Consider the following 16,611-nt stretch of genomic DNA (forward strand, 5'->3'; position numbering starts at 1 on the left):
GTTTTAAAGGTGGATGTTTTAAGTGGTGGGGACTGTATCACCATCAGGCCAAAAAGTACAGGGCCATGTCAATCACAAAGCACATACAACAACAACTGTGCAGGAACTCATGGTCTTGGAAACTGGGGACACCGTACGCGCACACAGACACACACTGGTGACATGGTGACATGGTGACATTAGGTTGAAGAAAAGCTGGCCTGTTCCTGAGGAGCTGAATTTATAGCAGAGTCAGTGAAGGCTGTGCTGTTATAGTTCTCACTGGAAAGTCAAAGACAAAGTTTTTCCCCTCAATCACAACTCTTTATCGTCTTCCTTACTTGTGGAAAGAATCTTGTATTTAAATAATTGACAGCTGCATTGGATGCACTAAGATGGTTGAGCCCTTCAGTTGTACTGAATCTTCAAAATATGCGCTTTAAAACAGGGGAGCGGCAAGATGCCGGTAATAATTCCCAGCACCAAAATGAGTTTTTCGCAATCAAATGGGAATCTTTTGTGCAGCGACCAAGTAGTCCCCAACCAAACAACGGAGGAATCCTGCCGCCCCCAACACACTCCGATATCATCCATCGCAGCCAGTTATACAATTGGTGGAGCCCAACAGTGGGCTTCCAGCCTCTCCTCCCACCAGGGTCTTGATGTACCACAGAAGGACTACAAGGAAGAAGAAAAGCAAAGTGTGCAGTTGTATACTTACTCTGCTATGTCTGTATAACCACAGGACGCAGCTGCGTGCAGTGGTATCCAACCCTCATTATCTGGCTGATTAATACTTGCAGAATGTTCCACTAGGAATTTCACCATATCCAGATTATCATCTATACACGCCTGCAAAAGATATGAAAAATATTTTGTTTCAGTATTTTCTGCAGATACATACTCAAAAAAAATGTCAAGCATGTCTTCTTACAATAGCAGCATTTGAAAGCACTGTTACATGTATTAAATAAACAAAGTTAAGCGCAGAGATAGTCTGCTCTGAAATTAGTAACGTTTCTTCTATTACTGGTAACCTTGACCGAGCTACAGAGGCCGCACTGCAAATCAGATCAAGTCATGTTTTAATGTTCTCAATGAGTTTACTCATCAGTGGTCCAAATCCAAGAGTCAGATTAAGCAAATTAAATTTAAAAATTCAGAAACTAAATGCAGGCAGTGACAGATTCACAGCCCTAATTGTTCTCATGCTGGTTGGAACACTGGTATTCCTTTGGGAGCGGGTAGGGAACAGTAATGATTGAAGGGCCAATGCTTGCCATTTTTTTTTGAAGGGTGGGGTTAGAAGAGCAAATAAACTAGGAGTAGAAAGAGGGAAGACAGGTTCACATTTCAGATGTGGACTCTTCCATCAGAACTCTGCTGACTCATCATTTCTCTTCACAAATCCTGATGAAGAAGCATTTTTATTGCAGACTTAGTGTTTGCATTTCTTGGTCATTGGTAGAAAATAATTTATGGACTATTCGAAACAAAACTCAAACAAAATTCTTTCAAAAGAAAGCATTCAATGATTACCCTCAAACTAAAACTATTACAATAAGGAGAATTAACATTTAAAACTGGGTTACTCCACAAACAATGTGGCCAAAACATTGAATTCAGTGAAGATCCCCAATGACAAACTGAAGGATCTCTTAAATGCAGTCAACTCCTGTTCCATATACATTTCATGCAGGACAGTAGTGCAGACACACAACACAATCAGTCCAGTCAGGATATTAAAGGACGGTTTATGCGAGCCAACGGTCATGATCACTGAACTTGCACAAACACTCTCCATAGAAAAGGTCTTGCCAAACCATTTGGGAAAGAGCAGTGTCACAACAGTGTCCTGCACAAACATAATCCAGTTTAATGCGATTTATATCGCCTCCATGTGCTTCATAAATCTGTTCCACATCTCAGAATATGAAATCTTACAAAGTAAAACAAAGCACAAAGACTATATTTAACTACTTCAATATGCCAAACTGACAAAAAGTAAATAATCCATACTTTATTTTTCCGATTGGAATTCAACTGGCAACAGACATGAACAGTGAAGAAAAGTCCAGTCTAATTAAAAAGATAAACCAATCATGCTACTTGGAACAAGAGGTTGACTTGCTTTCAATAAAATCGGAGCAGGAGTAGGTCATTCAGACCCTCAAGCCGGTTCAGCCATTCAATGAGATTATGGCTGATCTGTGACGCAATTCCATATATCCAGCTTTGTCCCATATCCCTTTGGTTAACAAAAATTCATCAATCGCAGATTTAAAATTAACTGACCCAGCATCAACTGCCATTTGCAGGAGAGATCTCGAAACTTCTACCACCCTTTGCGTGTAGATACTTGAGTGAAGGTCATACTCCACCACAAAGAAACCGAGTTAGGGGGACCGAGAGAGACAGAGTTAGAGAGAGAGAGACAGAGGACCCAAGTTTCCACAAGAAAAAAAAACGGGCGCCCCTCCGAGCTGGGCGCCCGTTTCTCGCGCCTAAAAAAATCCTCGGTATTCTCCACCTACTTGCAGGTCCTCTGGCTCGGCGCAGCCAGCACGAGCTGTGGGGGGGCGGAGCCAGGTCCCTGCGCTGAAAACAGTGCCGGGACCTCTGCACATGCGCGCGACAGTGGGCACGCAAGTGCAGTAGCTCCAGGCGCCGAACTGTGTGGGAGGGGCCCGAAGCACGCAGCCCCTAGCCCTGGCTGAATGACCTCACTGGGGCTGCGTGAATAAGGCTCCTCCCACGGCCAGTTCCTGCTCTCCCCCCCACCCCCCCCCCCCGCCCGGACCCGACACCCGCTCCCCCCTGCCTCCGGACCAGACCCGACACCCGCTCCCCCCCCCGCCTCCGGACCAGACCAGACACCCGCTCCCCCCCCCCCCGCCTCCGGACCAGACCCGACACCCGCTCCCCCCCCTGCCTCCGGACCAGACCAGACACCCGCTCCCCCCCCCTGCCTCCGGACCAGACCCGACACCCGCTTCCCCACCCACCCCCCCGCCTCCGGACCGGACCAGACCCGACACCCGCTCCCCCCCCCTGCCTCCGGACCAGACCCGACACCCGCTCCCCCCTGCCTCCGGACCAGACCCGACACCCGCTCCCCCCCCTGCCTCCGGACCAGACCAGACACCCGCTCCCCCCCCCTGCCTCCGGACCAGACGCGACACCCGCTCCCCCCCCCTGCCTCCGGACCAGACCAGACACCCGCTCCCCCCCCCCTGCCTCCGGACCAGACCCGACACCCGCTCCCCCCCCTGCCTCCGGACCAGACCCGACCCCCGCTTCCCCACCTCCCCCCACCGCCTCCGGACCGGACCAGACCCGACACCCGCTTCTCCCCCTCGCCGACCAGACCAGACCCGACCCCCGCTTTTTTCTCTCTCCCTCTCAGCAGCACGAACGGCTTTCTCTTTTCCCCCTCCCCCCCCCCAGCGACACGAACGGCTTTCTTTCACCCCCACCCCCCCCCCCCCCTCCCGCTCAGCGGCACGAACGGCTGCAGAATTCTCCGTGGCTGAAGCACTTTCACACAGGTAGGAAGATGGTTTATTTAATCTTTTCTTGGCTTATAAATGTTTATTCAGGTTGGATTTATTTGTATAATATTTGTAGAAGAAGAATAAGGATTTATTGTAGAATTTAATGAGTTCCCTCCACCCCCCCCCCCCCCCCTCGTTCTGGACGCCTAATTTGTAACCTGCGCCTGATTTTTTAATGAGTAGAACAGGTTTTTTCAGTTCTACAAAAATCTTCACTTGCTCCATTCTACTTTAGTTTGGAGTACGTTTTCATTGTGGAAACTTTGAAATCAGGCGGCAGTGGCCGGACTCGCCCCCTTTTGAAGAAAAAATTCTGTTCCAAAGTAGAACTGTTCTACCTGACTAGAACTGCAGAAAAAAAAATGTGGAGAATTGCGATTTCTAAGATAGTCCGTTCTCCACCAGTTGCTCCTAAAAATCAGGCGCAAATCATGTGGAAACTTGGGCCCATAAAGACAGAGTTAGAGAGAAAGGGGGGACAGAAAGAGCAGGAGATTAGTGCCAAGGTACTTTGTCCACATTGGACTGTTTGTATGAATCAATGACTGTCGTTATTGTAGCTCAGTGCTGGGCAGCATAATTACTGAAATCCACCTCACATTCTAAGACTTCTCCTCTGGCCGAGACAATAACGATTAATCGTTCCAGATTGTTAATTCTCTAAATCAATGATCTATATAAATGGCCAGCACAATAATGAGGCTAACGGCATTTGGATAAATGCAGTCAGTTCTTTCCTTTAAAACCCTCAGTGGAATCCAATAAATGTACATGTTTTAAAGTCGTAGTGGATTAGAAACTTATTTTTGATTAATGTTGAAATATTTGAACCAATTCATTGAAACTAAACGCGCGAACCTGAAATTTGATGGCAATGCTCTGCTGTGATATATTTGAATTGAAATTGCAGCCGACACCACTCGCAGATGAGTAAATGTAATAAGTAATTGTACCGTAACGAGTTGCAAATTACTTACTGAACACCGGCTGCTGACCAAAATAGCTGGCATGCTCAACACTCAACTGAGGTTTAACTGAAGTTTACACAGAGTTTGTCTGCAGTAACTTTATCCATCATGGTTAACAGCAAATCACTTGCACTCTTTGCCAGATTTAAATGTGAGCCTACCACTTAAACCGCCCATACTTAAATCGGTCGAACAGAACACACAATTTGCTGCACACACTTGGGAAGGAAAAAAAAACTAGTGGGGTCGGCTCCTTCATGTACAAGTGGATGTAACCGGCATGAAGATATGACCACTTGGATTTTTCAAAAGTCAATCATGGAACCTTGATATGCTCGGCACTGCACCTTCCCGACATAAACTAACCCCCAGTGACCAGTTTTTACCATTGCTCGGTAACCAGTTAATACCATTCGATACCATGGGACAAAGCCATCACAAAGTAACAGTCGTGGCATTTTTCTCTTTTGGAAAAAATAAAATGTGCAAAACTAGTTTCAACATCAAAAATTAAACACCTGGTTGCTAGGCAATTCCAAATAGCTGTATTATTTTGAAAAACATTAACCAGGGAGACTACTACATTTGGTTTCACCATTTCAAAAATAAATATTCGGCAGCCAAAAATTACTCCATTTAGTTTCATTCACAGTACTGAATCTATATGGGTGTTGGCCACTTTAAACACTCAATAATCTCGACCACAACAACCTGAACCATTTCCTGACAAGGACATCACGGACAACACCCATGGACCAGTGGTTACTTACCCAAATAGTCATTTAGGCCTCTACTTAACAAGATCCTAAAGGTGAACTTTATTCTAATTCATTGATCAACGCAGATGGCTCAGATCTGTTGTACTAAGGATTTCACAATCACATTCAGAGCAGAAACCCAACTTTTAATATAAAGACCAGTGTTTTCACATGGAGGGTATGAAGATGTGCTGTAACCTATTTTACTTTCCTAAAGGGATTGGGCAGCCTCCACAGAAAGGGGCTAAGGAAGAAGCATCAAGTTGTTCACTAGGGAAATCCATCCTTAAACCTTCTTCAATGTCAGAAATTGGATGATGATAACTAAGAGGACCGGCCCCTTTATAGATAGTGTCATGCAACATACAGCTCTCCAACCACTTTCTGGTGCAATGCATTATTCTGAACTGTACTTTCAGCTCTTTGCTGGAAGTGCCAATTGTGACTTGAGTGTGACAAATGTTTTTGCGGTTTTTAAATTCTCAGAGCCCTTAAAATGTTAAAAACCAGCTTCATTCTCAAATCATCTCCAGGCTTAACTAGATACAAACTTGCACCAATTGTTTAGCTGGTCAGAGTCTGACAAACCATCAATTTAAATAGCATCGTGCTGTTTGCTTATATTTTCCCCAGATGTGTCTCATGACAACTTTTTGAAATGAACAATTACTTAAATTCAAAGCTTAAGTTACTGCTGCTCATCAACTTTCCAAAACACTGAGTTTTAGAAGTTTATCTGCAATTGAGATATTAACTCACAGATAATGAAAAATGAAAAGAATCAATACTTACTATAATTGTAGTTTTACAACAGGTTGCAAACCAATGTTATTTTCCACTATGCAACAATTTAGCAAAGCTTCACCACTAATGTAAATATATATGCAACACTTATTATTCATTTGCTCATTTACTGTTTAACCAATTTAAAGCCCCAAAATAGGAGTATGCATGTTACTCTGACACTTTCAAAGATAGAGCACCCGAGGAAACACAGGGTGGAAATCACAGGCAGTCCCTCGGAATCGAGGGAGACTTGCTTCCATTCTAAAAAATTAGTCCTTAGGTGGCTGAACAATCCAGTAAGAGAGCCATAGTCCCTGTCATACGTGGGACAGACAGTCATTGAGGGAAAGGGAGGGTGGGACAGGTTTGCTGCACGCTCTTGGTTTCTGCATGCTCTTGGTGACTAGACTCGAGGTGCTCAGCGCCCTCCCGGATGCACTTCCACCACTTCGGGAGATCTTTGGCCAGGGACTCCCAGGTGTCAGTGGGGATGTTGCACTTTATTAGGGAGGCTTTGAGGGTGTCCTTGTAACGTTTCCTCTGGTGGAACTAGTAGCCAAAGGAGAGCAAGAAATAGTTCCTGTTTGCTAGACAAGTTCAAACAAGCTCAAGGGCGTGGGAAACTCTGGCTCACCTGTGAGAATACTCAAACATAGAAATCAAAGCATTTAGAGGGTAAAAGAGCAATGTGTCGGCGGAAATAGCTTCAAAGAGCACCAAAACAGCGACCAAGTTGAGGATGTGGTTGAACCGGAGTTTTGTATAGAGGCTGAACTTTTTAAAACAAGAAAGGACCAAACTGGTTAACGACTTCTGTTGCTTCTATTTCGATTAGGATATCAATTGTGTATAGACGTTGTTGGGTGGACCTGACAATTTGCAGCAACCATCACCCAAACTTGTCAGATCAAAGCAACAAGGCTTTGAGAGAGGATGAAAGTTCCCGCAGATATTTCTTACAAGTAACACTGTGCAGCTGCCAATGAGCGGGCTGAGTTTCAACTACCCTTGGCGCTTCCTGCCCTGACACAATACAAGTCCCGATACCCAAATGACCATGCTTTTCGTGATGGGCATCACATTAAGATTTGTTCTCATGAGAAATGGTTGTCGAGTTTGGCAAATACATGGAACTGATGGAGAAACTGAAGTTCAATACTCAAGTGATATATCTAGTCATTACAGGAAATACCAACTAGCACAAAAGACTCTACAATATTTACTGATTCATTCATGGAGTCCAAGCAGTATTGGCCACATTTATCACTCATCCCCAGATGCCAGGACCTCCGAGCAGGGCGCCCGTTTTTCAACGCCTAAAAAAAAAAAATCACGATTCTGGAGAGCCCTGCAGCTCCTTGTCTGCCCGCCGCGGCGCCCAGGGGGGCGGAGCCTACACTCGCGCCGATTTTGTAAGTGGGAGGGGGCAGGTACTATTTAAATTAGTTTTTTTCCTGCCGCAACGCTGCGCGTGCGCGTTGGAGCGTTCGCGCATGCTCAGTGTGAAAAAAACATTGGCATGCGGCCATTTTTGTAGTTCTTTGTAGCTGTTTAATTTTTGAACATTTTTTTAATAAAAGCACATTGCCATCAGCACATCCAGCCTTCTCACTGTCTCCTTCCCCCCACCCCCGCGGGAAGAACGGGCGCCTCCTACCCCCCCCCCCCGCGGGAAGAACGGGCGCCTCCTACCCCCCCGCGGGCAGAACGGGCGCCCCCCCGCGGGAAAGAACGGGTGCCTCCTCTCCCCTCCCCCCCCACTGCGGGCAAAACGGGCGCCTCCTCTCCCCTACACCCCACCGCGCCCCCCCCCCCGGGAAAAAACGGGCGCCTCCTCTCCCCTTTCCCCCTCCCCCCCCCCCCCAGCGGGCAGAACGGGCGCCTCAGACTGACTGCAGAATTCTCCGTGCCTGAAGCACTTTCACACAGGTAGGAAGATGGTTTATTTAATCTTTTCTTTGCTTATAAATGTTTATTCAGGTTGGATTTATTTGTATAATATTTGTAGAAGTATAAATAAGGATTTATTGTAGAATTTAATGAGTTCCCTTCCCCTCCCCTCCCCCCCCCCCCCCAACCTCGTTCTGGATGCCTAATTTGTAACCTGCGCCTGATTTTTTTTATGTGTAGAACAGGTTTTTTCAGTTCTACAAAAATCTTCACTTGCTCCATTCTACTTTAGTTTGGAGTACGTTTTCACTATGGAAACTTTGAAATCAGGCGGCAGTGGCCGGACACGCTCCCTTTTGAAGAAAAAATTCTGTTCCAAAGTAGAACTGTTCTACCTGACTAGAACTGCAGAAAAAAAAAGTGTAGAATTGCGATTTCTAAGATAGTCCGTTCTCCACCAGTTGCTCCGAAAAATCAGGCGCAAATCATGTAGAAATTTGGGCCCCGTGAGTCTATTCTATGAAATCAGGACAGTGTGCCATTTGGACGAAGATCTTCACGGTGATAGTGTTCCCATAACGTTGGTACTTTTTTCCTTCCGATAATCGAAGTTGCAGGGAGCGAGAGGCCACTGAATGATGGGGACAGCCTTTGATGCAGCTGGTTATGCAATGCCGGAACTGGGATTACTAAGTGTTCCATTCTCCAGCAATGCTAGCCTTACCTTCGGCCAAAAAATTCACGCAGACAAACAACTGTTACTTGTTTTAAGGCAAGGGCATCCAAGCTTTTTGTCCTTGTGGATTGCATAGGCAGTTCAAGAACCACCTGCAAAGTTTAAATTAATTTTGTGTGAGCTTGTATATATCTCAAGTTGTCGTTACCAAAAGATCTTGGTATTCTGATTTAAGATTAATCTGACAATTAGACAACAGCGTAAAAAATTGCTCTTCCCAAACCTCAAGCCACATGAACAAGAACAGACTAAGCCAAAGCACACTGGGGCTTGGAGAACTGCTTGGGTACTCCTGCTGGAAGGTGATACGTTTGGTTTATAAATCAGGACTAAATACTTGCCTCAATAGTGTAACTTAAAGCAACTATTCTGTCTGGAAAAAATTCTAACTTTCTGAATATACAAGTGTGAATTCAGCATTTTTAAATTCCTCCAATGGAAATTTATATAATGTTCAAATCAAGAATAGAAACTTGCATTTATATAGCGCCTTTCACAAGTGCCCAAAGTGCACAAAGCTGTCCAAAGCGCTTTGCAGCCAATTAAGTATTTTTTTTGAAGTGTAGTCACTGTTGTAATGTAGGAAACACAGCAGCCAATTTGTGCACAGCAAGCTCCAACAAACAGTAATGAAATAAATGACCAGATAATCTCTTTTTATGTTTTTTGAGGGATAAATATTGGCAAGAACACAGGGGATAACTCACCTGCTCCTCTTCGAAAATAGTGTCATAGAATTTTTTATGTCCACCTGAGAGAGGCAGACGTTTAACATCTCATCTGAAATGCGGCATCTCCAATAGTGCAGCATTCCCTCAGTACTGTACTAGACTGTTGGCCTAGATTTTGGTGCTCAAGTCTCTGGAGTGGGACTTGAACCCATAACCTTGACTCTGGTCAGGGTGCTACCCACTGAGCCATGACTGACACATGAAGTCATTAGACTTGGAATGGGCTACCACAGAAAGGAAAAGGGATCCAGAAGATAAAGCAATGTAGTGTAGAAATACTGAACCTCAAGTGATGAAAGCAAATTATAAGGTTGCGAAATGCTGGCGTGAGCACTGCAATCAGATGTTGTACAGCGGATCACTAATAGTGGATCATATATTTTAGCTTTAGTTCACACACCTACCCCAATGAGAGAGGAGGTAACAACCAGTGCAGCTCTGCAGTTTGCTCTCGACAAAAGAACATGGAGGAAGGTGCTTCTACTGATAATGTTTTTTTTTAAATTGCTCGCGACACGAAGCTACGTGGTGAGGTGACGAGTATAAAAGGAGGCCGATTTAATTAAAGAGAATCTGCGCAAATGAAGTGGATGACTCGAGGAACTGCCGATGGATTATACTGTAATTCACATTGGAATGGAAAGCATGAAACACATGTACATGATGAAGAGGCGTCCATTAGCCAAAGATTCAAAAGTTGAAAGGAGTGATGAACCATTCCATTCAAGAAGTGATTGTCAACAGGGTTAGCCAAGTGCTGGGTTGCAACTCTGTCCACTGGTACCTGAACACAGATCTTAATGATGGCTACATTTCATGACCCAAGTATATAAAGTCAAAAATATTGCAGCTCTGGCATTCTGACCACTATTTCTGGCTTTGAAATTGAAGAAACACATTTCAGAAAGTCAAGAGTTCTTGACTTAGTCATAACTTGCGAACTCTTAAAATACATGTTGCACAATACAAGGCTGTACTTTAAAAGGAACTGAAAGCTTCAGGTTTTTATAATCCTGTCTACCAGGAGTGAACAGTCTCCAAACCTTTTCCTTTTTTCAAACAGCAGTTCACAAAACTGCAGGTTCAGCTTAACAAGGAATTGGTTGTGCAATCCCTGCCGCATAAAACATGACACCGTACGGGGGTTTTGTGTGGTGGTGGTGGTTTGGGGAGGGGGGGGAAATAAACAAGAGGAAGAAAAAAAAAGAGGATGCTCACTCACACAGCCAACTGAAAAGTTAACTTTAAAAAAAGCACGTCTCCTAATTAAACTGGACCATCTGTTGTGCAGATATTTGAAGCACATTTTAACGTGGGTTGTGCTGATGAGGAGATCTACAATATGAAGGTATTACAACTTTAAACGGAGTATTTCTGTAGACAAGAGGTCAATAAAAATTCACAAAGAACACAATTTATTCCACAAGTACAGCAAACCATGACTGAGACCCCTAAAATGCATAGCACAAAGAACTAAACCTTAGCAGTGAAGATTCAAACTCTGGCTACATATTGGTTGGGACATACTGTGCAAATCATTGTTCCCCTGCTCTGACTATTCCTAAGTTGGCTAAGGACTAAGAGCTGGCTGTGTCCTGATTTGTATTTTAGAAACATAGAAACATAGAAAATAGGTGCAAGAGTAGGCCATTCGGCCCTTCTAGCCTGCACCGCCATTCAATGAGTTCATGGCTGAACATGCAACTTCAGTACCCCATTCCTGCTTTCTCACCATACCCCTTGATTCCCCTAGTAGTAAGGACTTCATCTAACTCCTTTTTGAATATATTCAGTGAACTGGCCTCAACAACTTTCTGTGGTAGAGAATTCCACAGGTTCACCACTCTCTGGGTGAAGAAATTCCTCCTCATCTCAGTCCTAAATGGCTTACCCCTTATCCTTAGACTGTGTCCCCTGGTTCTGGACTTCACCAACATTGGGAACATTCTTCCTGCATCTAACCTGTCTAACCCCATCAGAATTTTAAACGTTTCTATGAGATGCCCTCTCATTCTTCTGAACTCCAGTGAATACAAGCCCAGTTGATCCAGTCTTTGATAGGTCAGTCCCGCCATCCCGGGAATCAGTCTGGTGAACCTTCGCTGCACTCCCTCAATAGCAAGAATGTCCTTCCTCAGGTTAGGAGACCAAAACTGTACACAATACTCCAGGTGTGGCCTCACCAAGGCCCTGTACAACTGTAGCAACACCTCCCTGCCCCTGTACTCAAATCCCCTCACTATGAAGGCCAACATGCCATTTGCTTTCTTAACCGCCTGCTGTACCTGCATGCCAACCCTCAATGACTGATGTACCATGACACCCAGGTCTCTTTGCACCCCCCCTTTTCCTAATCTGTCACCATTCAGATAATAGTCTGTTTCTCTGTTTTTACCACCAAAGTGGATAACCTCACATTTATCCACATTATACTTTATCTGCCATGCATTTGCCCACTCACCTAACCTATCCAAGTCACTCTGCAGCCTCACAGCATCCTCCTCGCAGCTCACACTGCCACCCAACTTAGTGTCATCCGCAAATTTGGAGATACTACATTTAATCCCCTCGTCTAAATCATTAATGTACAGTGTAAACAGCTGGGGCCCCAGCACAGAACCTTGCGGTACCCCACTAGTCACTGCCTGCCATTCTGAAAAGTCCCCATTTACTCCTACTCTTTGCTTCCTGTCTGACAACCAGTTCTCAATCCATGTCAGCACACTACCCCCAATCCCATGTGCTTTAACTTTGCACATTAATCTCTTGTGTGGGACCTTGTCGAAAGCCTTCTGAAAGTCCAAATATACCACATCAACTGGTTCTCCCTTGTCCACTCTACTGGAAACATCCTCAAAAAATTCCAGAAGATTTGTCAAGCATGATTTCCCTTTCACAAATCCATGCTGACTTGGACCCATCATATCACCTCTTTCCAAATGCACTGCTATGACATCCTTAATAATTGATTCCATCATTTTACCCACTACCGATGTCAGGCTGACCGGTCTATAATTCCCTGTTTTCTCTCCCTCCTTTTTTAAAAAGTGGGGTTACATTGGCTACCCTCCACTCCATAGGAACTGATCCAGAGTCAATGGAATGTTGGAAAATGACTGTCAATACATCCACTATTTCCAAGGCCACTTCCTTAAGTACTCTGGGATGCAGTCCATCAGGCCCTGGGAATTTATCGGCCTTCAATCCCATCAGTTTCCCCAATACAATTTCCCGACTAATAAGGATTTCCCTCAGTTCCTCCTCCTTACTAGACCCTCTGACCCCTTTTATATCCAGAAGGTTGTTTGTGTCCTCCTCAGTGAATACCGAACCAAAGTACTTGTTCAATTGGTCCGCCATTTCTTTGATCCCTGTTATGACTTCCCCTGATTCTGACTGCAGGGGACCTAAGTTTGTCTTTACTAACCTTTTTCTCTTTACATATCTATAGAAACTTTTGCAATCCGTCTTAATGTTCCCTGCAAGCTTCTTCTCGTACTCCATTTTCCCTGCCCTAATCAAACCCTTTGTCCTCCTCTGCTGAGTTATAAATTTCTCCCAGTCCCCGGGTTCGCTGCTATTTCTGGCCAATTTGTATGCCACTTCCTTGGCTTTAATACTATCCCTGATTTCCCTTGATAGCCACGGTTGAGCCACCTTCCCTTTTTTATTTTTACGCCAGAGTCGATAGATGCATCGCGATCAAGGGCAACCTACTTTAGTGCTACCTTCTACGCACAAGAACCTTACTGGTTTCAGAATGATTTGTCTTTTCATTTTGCTACTGACATTTCTCAATATTTTATAATTTCAATCAATAGGATTGCTTGATTATTGCTTTCCCTCCATTATTCTGGTTTCTGTGGTTTAAACTCTTTGAAACTTTGAGAGAAACGTTTAAGAAATCCACCGGCTCTGATCGAAGTACAAGATATCCCTGCATGAGGTTCAAGCAGAATACCAAGAGGTTTGGCCACTAAGTTCGGCGTGATGCAACAGCTGCACACTTTACAGCTGCACATTGCAGATTTCAAGTGTTTCACATCGGTCTCAATACCAAGAAATGGAGATAAATATGATCCCAGGGACCGATAGGAGAAACTTGCAAAGTTTGGCTGAGGTGGTTTTAAGTTGCTGTGGTTACAAGTTACACAAGTATTCATCCACAGATGGAGAAACTCCAGTAACCTCCTCAACCACAGGAGATTAATGGTGCATGTTACAAGGAGCAATCGCAAAAGTTAAAACTTGGCCAAGTTGATATAAATCTTTCACTGCAAGAGATCCAACCTGCAAAACAAAAAGTGCCATCTAATCACACGCCATTTCGGGTCCCAGATTTGATCGCCGCCAGTGCTAAGTTAGCTGATACCAGCCAGGGCAGTGCTACATAACTGGTCTTCGAACCCCTATATTAAGGATGGTTAAAATAAATAGGCCAGGGTTCCCACTTGTGATCACCCTCATCAATACTTCCTTTATCTCAAGATTCGATTTCAACACCCTTCAGAGCCCGACCCCACACAAACCCAGCTGCATCCTGTTCCACGCTGAGTCCCGCTTACCCAGACTCACCAGCCTGCACCAACTCAACATTCTGCAGTATACCAAATTTATTGCCGGCAAATCTCTGGCCTTCAGAACACAAGTAGGAGGAGCACAAGCACGAGCAGGCCATACAGCCCATCGAGCCTGCTTCCCCCCATGCAGTATTATAGCTGATCATCTACATCAACACCACTTTCCCCACACTATCACCATATTCCTTAGTTTTTTCTTTATTCGTTCCGGGATGTGGACGTCACTGGCAAGGCCGGCATTTATTGCCCATCCCTAATTGCCACTTTCTTGAACCGCTGCAGATCTTGTGGTGAAGGTACTCCCATACTGTTGTTAGGGAGGGAGTTCCAGGATTTTGACCCAGCGATGATGACGGAACGGTCGATATATTTCCAAGTCAGGACGGTGTGTGACTTGGAGGGGAACTTGCACATGAGGGTGCTCCCATACATCTGCTACTGCTCTTGTTCTTCTATGTGGTAGAGGTCACAGGTTTGGGGGATGTGCTGCTGAAGAAACCATGGCGAGTTACTGAGGTGCATCTTGTAGATGGTGCACACTGCAGCCATGGTGCACCAGTGGTGGAGGGAGTGAGTGTTGAAGGTGGTCGATGGGGTGCCAATCAAGAGGGCTGCTTTGTCTTGGATGGTGTCCAGGCAAGTGGAGAGTATTCCAGCACACTCTTGACTTGTGTCTAATAGATGGTGGAAAGGCTTTGGGAAGTCAGGAGATGAGACATTCACCACAGAATGCCCAACCTCTAATCTGCTCTTGTAGCCACAGCATTTATGCGACTGGTCCAGTTAAGTATCTAATCAATGGTGACCGCCAAGATGTTGGGGGATTTGGCGATGGTAATGCCATTCATTATCATGGGGAGGTGTTTAGACTCTCGTCTGTTGATGATCATTGCCTGGCACCTGTGTGGCGCAAATGTTACTTGCCACTTATCAGCCCAAGCCTGAATGTCGTCCAGGTCTTGCTGCAAGCGGGCATGAACTGCTTCATTTTCTGAGTTGTGAATGGAACTGAATACTGCAGTCATCGGCGAACAGCCCGACTTCTGACCTTATGATGGAGGGAAGGTCATTGATGAAGCATTGAAGATGGTTGGGTCGAGAACACTGTACTGAGTAACTCCTAGGGCTGAAATGATTGTCTTCCAACAACCACCCTCATTTGTGCTTGGTATGACTCCAGCCAGTCGAGAGTTTTCCCTCTGTTTCCCATTTGTATCCAATTTTACTAGGGCTCCTTGAGGCCACACTCAGCCAAATGGTGTCTTGATGTCAAGGGCAGTCACTGGAATTCAGCTTTTTTGTCCATGTTTGGACCAAGGCTATGATGAGGTCTGGAGCCAAGTGGTCCTGGCAGAACCCAAACTGAGCATCGGTGAGCAGGTTATAGGCAAGTGCCACTTGATAGCACCGTCGACAACATCTCACTTTCCTGATAATTGAGGGGAGACAGATCGGATTTGTCCTTTTTGTGGACAGGACATAACTGGGCAGTTTTCCACAGTCGGGTGGATGCCAGTCTTGTAGCTGTACTGGAATATCTTGGCTGGAGGCGCGGCAAGTTCTGGAGCACAAGTCTTCAACACGACAGCCAGGATGTTGTCGGGGCCCATTGTCTTTGTTGTATCCAGTGCGTTCAGCTGTTTCTTGATATCATGTGGAGTGTATCGAATTGGCTGAAGACTCTCTTCTCTGATGGTGGGGATCTCGGGAGGAGGCCGATATGGATCATCCACTCAGCACTTCTGGCTGAAGATGATTGCAAACTCTTCAGCCTTGTCTTTTGCACTTGTGTGCATCTGCTATCATTGAGGATAGGGATATTCATGGAGCCTCCTCCTCCCGTTAGTTGGTTAATTATCCACCAGCATTCACAACTGGATGTGGCAAAACTGCAGAGCTTTGATCTGATCCGTTGGTTGTGGGATCACTTAGCTCTGCCTATAGTATGCTGCTTTCGCTGTTTAGTATGCACGTAAGTCCGATGTTGCAGCTTTCCCAGGTTGGCACCTCATTTTTAGGTATGCCTGGTGCTGCTCCTAGCATGCTCTTCTGCACTCCTCATTGAACCACGGTTGGTCCTCTGGCTGGATGGTAATGGTAGAGTGAGGAATATGATAGGCCATGAGGTCTGATTGTGGTGGAATACAGTTCTGCTGCTGTTGATGGCCCACCACGGCTCATGGATGCCAAGTTTTGATCTGAACTGAATCTATTCCCTTTAGCACGGTGGTCGTGCCACACAACACGACGGAAGATGTCTTCACTATAAACATAACTTAACAAATAGGAGGAGTAAGCCATTTGGCCCCTCAAGCCTGCTCCGCCATTTAATAAGCTCATGGCTGATCTGATCTTGGGCTCAGCTCCACTTCCCTGCCCACTCCCCATAACCCTTCACTCCCTTATCGTTCAAAAATCTGTCCATCTCCACCTTAAACATATTCAATGACCCAGCCTCCACAGCTCTCTGGGGCAGAGAATTCCACAGATTTACAACACTCAGAGAAGAAATTCCTCCTCATCTCAGTTCTAAATGGATGGTCCATTATTCTGAGACAATGCCCCTTAGTTCTAGATTCCCCCAAGTGGAAACATCCTCTCTGCACCTACCTTGTCGAGCCCCCTCAGT

At 45.3% G+C, this 16,611-nt stretch overlaps 1 protein-coding gene across 11 annotated transcripts in view; it reads right to left on the reverse strand.

Annotated features, from left to right (window-relative positions):
- ppp1r12a (protein phosphatase 1, regulatory subunit 12A) overlaps nt 1-16,611 on the reverse strand; it is a 212,502-nt gene that overhangs the window by 136,236 nt on the left and 59,655 nt on the right. For all 11 annotated transcript variants that reach the window (XM_070900112.1, XM_070900111.1, XM_070900119.1 and 8 more), the window contains exon 2: nt 701-831. In XM_070900112.1, the coding sequence (XP_070756213.1) occupies nt 701-831 (131 nt within the window). The remainder of the gene's footprint in view (nt 1-700; nt 832-16,611) is intronic.

This window comes from Pristiophorus japonicus, chromosome 15 (assembly GCF_044704955.1).
Source record: "Pristiophorus japonicus isolate sPriJap1 chromosome 15, sPriJap1.hap1, whole genome shotgun sequence".
NCBI classification, from domain to species: domain Eukaryota; kingdom Metazoa; phylum Chordata; class Chondrichthyes; family Pristiophoridae; genus Pristiophorus; species Pristiophorus japonicus.